General features: G+C 41.4%; 1 protein-coding gene across 1 annotated transcript; it reads left to right on the top strand.

The window, feature by feature from the left end:
• Window positions 1-810: 810 nt before the first annotated feature.
• Window positions 811-2,869, top strand: LOC307270465 (piggyBac transposable element-derived protein 2-like; the record flags this gene model as incomplete). The annotated part of the gene is made up of 2 exons (XM_080054348.1): window positions 811-2,048; window positions 2,224-2,869. Coding segments are annotated over 2 exons (1,884 nt in total), but the record flags the coding sequence as incomplete, so codon positions are not given.
• Between the last annotated feature and the right edge of the window lie 2,131 nt (window positions 2,870-5,000).

Here is a 5,000-nt window from a genome sequence, read left to right as displayed (position 1 = left end):
CAATCAGCAACGCCTCAGATGATCTTGAACTTTCTTTAGCTACGAACTTCGAGAAATACGGTCGTAAGCCCATACCAGCTCGTACGCTAACTGTGCTAGCATCTAAGCTAACGATGGTAAGTTGATGAAACAAACATATTATATGGTTGAATAGCTGTGCTAAATGTTGACATACGTGTTGTGTGCGTGGGATTTGTAAAAATTTGTCAACTATTGTCATGAAAAATAGAGGCTCCATATTTGATCATACGCCTAGTTCACCTAAGACTAGGCCACGTGACTGTATGTCCAAATATGGACATACGCCCGATGGGCCTAGTAATCCATACCTAGGATTTTTTTTACAAATAATGTATTATAATGTGAGACAATAGTACTCAATAGGGCATTAGATGTTACTATGGGATTGTTTAACATTATACAGCGATGCGTTGCGAAATTTAACCCTTTAATGTACCTTTCCAGCTAAAAAATGATAAATATTTGTGATTTTCGTAATTTTTCTGACATTTATTGTACTTAAATGGCATATGTCTTTTATTAATTTTACTGTGAGCCTTTTTACTGCTAATATTAATTAATAATTCAGTATGTGTGAATTATTTTTTGTGTCTGATTTAGTTATAAGAAAAAAAATAAGTTGTTCCACCATTACTTATAATGCAATATTTCACTTTGTATTACATGTTTATAATTTATACGTCAATATCCATTATTTTCAGTAGATCAGCTTACTGTTACTGTTTTCCTTTAAAAATCAGTCTCAAGTGTGCTTGATATTGACTCAAAAACTCTTGTTTTCCTAAGCAGCTGTCTGCTCAGCTATTTTACGGAAGGAGGGAGACTGTTGTTGTCCCTGCCCACCCCGCCATCAGTGACGATGAGGACTCTGAGGACGAAGACGATGACGTGGCAGACCCTGACTTTGTCCCACTGGAGTCGGCAGGTCCGAGTCACAGGGGCCCCTCTGCCAAGAGGAGGTGTGTGTGGCCTGCTGTGGAGGTGGTTGAAGAGGAGGAGGAGGAAGATGACCACAACGACGAAGAGGATGACTATGACGATGACATCGACCTGCCAGTACAAACGGCAAAGAGGCCTGCCAAGGGTAAAAAGACAGCAGCTAGGCCAACTACTTGGAAAAGAGTTGACCTGGACAACCCAGCCCTGCCTGAGTACCACCACTCTCCCCCGGATTTCATTTTAACACCCTTTCACTACTTTAGCAAATATTTCGGCCCAGAAGTGATAACACACATCACATATCAGACCAACCTGTATGCCACACAGAATGACATCAACACTACATTCACAACCACTGAAGAGGAAGTGTTGACCTTTGTGGCCATACTGATGTATATGGGGATCGCGAAGCTGCCGGCTGTGGAAGACTACTGGGCAATGGATACCAGGGTCCCTCAAGTTGCATGTCTCATGTCATCTAAGAGGTTCAGGCTGATGAAGACGCTGATCCATTTCAATGACAATACTTTGATCCCTGGCACCATCGACCGTTTTTTTAAGATCAGGCCAATATTTGGCTTCCTAAATACAGCCTTCAGGAGCGAGCCACAAACCCCCAAGCAGTCTGTGGATGAGGTAATGGTGGGCTACAAGGGCAAAACAGCTGGCAGCCTGAGGCAGTATATAAAAAGCAAGCCCGACAAATGGGGGTTTAAGTTGTTTGCCCGGGCTTCTGCGGATGGCTTCATCCACGACATGGTGCTTTACCAAGGGAAGACTACGCTGGAAGCCCACGATGTCCCCCTGACGCCTGAACAAGAGGCCATGGGTGCCACCAGCCAGATAGTGTCTGTCCTGGCCAGCACCATGTCCTCCTTCGGTACAACAGCCATCTTTGCAGACAACTTTTTTACAAGCCTGGAGATTGTGCGGTACCTGAAAAAGAAGAACTGCAGATACACAGGGACAGCGAGGGACAACAGGGTAGGCAAGCCTCCACTCAAGGACATCAAAGAGATGGCGAAGAAGGCTGTCCATCGTGGGGCATACGATTATGTCACCAGTGACGACGGGATCCTGGCCCTCAGGTGATTCAAAGGTTTTTATTTGTCACATACTCATACAGTATGCACAGTGAAATGTTTTTGTGACATGTACTGTACTTCTGTGCTCAAATTCAAAATAAAATGCAATAAAATACAATAAAAGTTTTAGCGGAAGTTATATTTGAGTTATGGCTAATTTACTTGTGCTAATTTACAGGTGGAAGGACAACAGAGTGGTCACTCTTTTGTCAACAGACATGGGGGTGGAGCCACAGTCGTCAGTGTCCCGGTACTGCAGCGACACCAAGAGGAAGGAGGAAGTGAGCTGCCCTGCTGTCATAAAGAGCTACAACTCAAACATGGGGGGAATCGACAAGAGTGACATGCTGGTCCATCTGTACCGTACTCCCCTGAGATCTAAGAGGTGGTATATGCGGCTGTTTGGGTATGCGATCGATGTCAGCATCACAAATGCCTGGGTCATCTATAGGCGGGACTGCAAGGCCCTTGAAATGGATGGCCTGTCACTAAAGAACTTTAGAAACCAGGTTTTCAGGAGTGCCAGCAGTATGAATGCAATGTCTCGCCCCCGAAGGAGCCACACATCTTTTGGCAGCCTCAGCACCGCTGTAGTTGTCCCCACGCCTGTCCGGGGACACCGCAGCCACACCCCAGATGTTGCTGTCCGGTTTGACCTGTCTTTGTTCCATGCCCCCATGTACACGAGCCGCCAGACCTGCAAGCACTGCAGCAGAGTGGGGAACATCTTGCGGTCAAATGTAATCTGCAGGGTCTGCAAAGTTCACCTGTGCCTCAATTCGGACCGCAACTGCTTTGTCAAGTACCATGAAGCAGCTGCCTAAACTCCTAACTGGAGTTTGAGAAATCAGAAATCAGTTAGTAAAAGTAATAATAGAACTAATAGTAATGTAATCAGTAAATATGTGCCTAAAATGTGCCTTTGGTGCGTGTTTTTATCAGTGAATACACGTTCTGTTCACTTTACATGCGTTTTTTAACCTGTAAATAAATGTTCCTTTAAATTTGTGTTTTTTTACAAGTAAATAAATGTTCCTCTGACTTAATATATGTTTTTACCATCAAATAAATGTTCTTTTCACTTCACATGTGTATTTTCATGTCTTTCATATACATTTTGGGAGATTATTTTTTTTTACCCTAAACGGGCAAGGAACCATATATGGTAACTTCATTGATCTTGATTTGCGACCTAAAAATTTAATATTTTTCAAAAAGTTTTACATGCAAAATTGTCTTGTTGTATCCTACAATAGCACTGTATGGTTGAAATTTAGAATTTCTAAGTATTTCAATGAGTGCCCTATAAAGGGTTAAACAATACTGGCGCTAGCCGGGGACATTGAGTCAGCAAAATATATTGATATAGGCTACTCGTGATGCTAAAATAAAAATCAGACACGCTGTGGCTGTATGTCTACTTTGCTGGGACATTAGCACCATCATATCATACTAGTTTTACATCAGGATGTAATGTTAGCATGTGTTGACCCTATAGAGCATTTGCTGCCTTTGTAGTGGCTAATCAAGATCCAAATAAATAAATGTGAGCACGTATTCCCCCTGCACGCAACATACATGTTGACATGTTTCTGAAGACAGACCCGTAGAGAAGCTGCCCATGATGCAGATGAGAAAACTATGTTATAAACATGTGTTAAATTGTGCAGCAGCTCCATCATGTAGGCCTAATAATCATTTATATCTGCTCGTTGAGCCCGAAAAAACATCTACAAAGCGTTTTCAAATGACTAACAAGAGGATAACCCCCATGAAGAGAATTAAATACATGGCTGTTATAATACTGCATTCGTGTTTAACTTTGTGATCTGAATCAACCCAAACCTACATGTATTGTATGTTCATACTCTGGCATTTTATTAGCTAATGTTAATTTTCTTCCACATTATGGCAGCGTTGTCTCAGCACTTCACACAGTAAATTAGGGTTTAAAATGTTTACATGCTGTATGTACTTGTCTGCCTGGATAACTTATATGTTCAACTTCTGATCTACACAATTTGCTTTTCCACAGACTCAACTTGGCTGTCCTGCATTTCAAACATTATGGCAGATGAGAGGAAGCTATAATGTGACAATGCCACCCTGTCAAGCCATCGCAGCTACAGTGAGCAGCTTCAGTCAGTCCCTAAATATTATCCATCATGTTTATACTATAATATCACTAAACGGATTCTTACATAATGTCCGTCCCCTAGCACCTTGGCCCTGGGGGACTCTCTGAGAGGGACAGACTCCACATAACTAAAGACTCTAGGAGAGAGCAGAGCTGGTTCTTCACTGCACCGTGCACCTGCTGCCTTTCCAGAACCTGTGAGAAGATCTCTGAAGATGGAGCAGCCTGGGACTCGCCTGGCAGTCACAGCTTCACACAACTCAAGCACACAATTTGGTTTCCCGTTTTCAGATAGTGATTATTATAAGTCTAGACAAAGTCAGATCAGTACTCAATTCATAATCTTGTTGATTACAGTCAAATAGGTGACGTACTCAGTCATGTTTGTTTGTTAGACATCTCAAAAAGCTAAGATAGATTTTGACTAAATTTGGTAAAGAATTGAGCCACAGACCAAGGATACGGTTACTTGTTTAGTTTTGTGTTTTGTAATAAAGTCTTGTTCTGGAAACACCTGAGGATTGGGGGTAGTTTTATCTAGAGCCAGATACAAAATTTAACATTTTCTCTTAATAAAATATGAGGATTAAACAGCTATACTGGGAGGTATGCTATTATGAGTGCATTCTCATTTTAAATTGGTTAATCTTCCATTTTGACCATATATACGTTAAACCAAACATATATTTTAAAAAGCTGTATACATTTGTGATTTATTGGTAAGCTCTTACTTTACATGTTTACTTATTGTGCTTTGATGTAATAACTGTAATTCATAAATATAAAATACATTAAACATTTGTATAGGTACATGACAT

This window comes from Ammodytes marinus, assembly GCF_949987685.1.
Source record: "Ammodytes marinus genome assembly, contig: scaffold_300, whole genome shotgun sequence".
Classification (NCBI taxonomy): domain Eukaryota; kingdom Metazoa; phylum Chordata; class Actinopteri; order Uranoscopiformes; family Ammodytidae; genus Ammodytes; species Ammodytes marinus.
The sequence above is the reverse complement of the archived record's forward strand: the minus strand, read 5'-3'. Positions and strand labels throughout refer to the sequence as shown.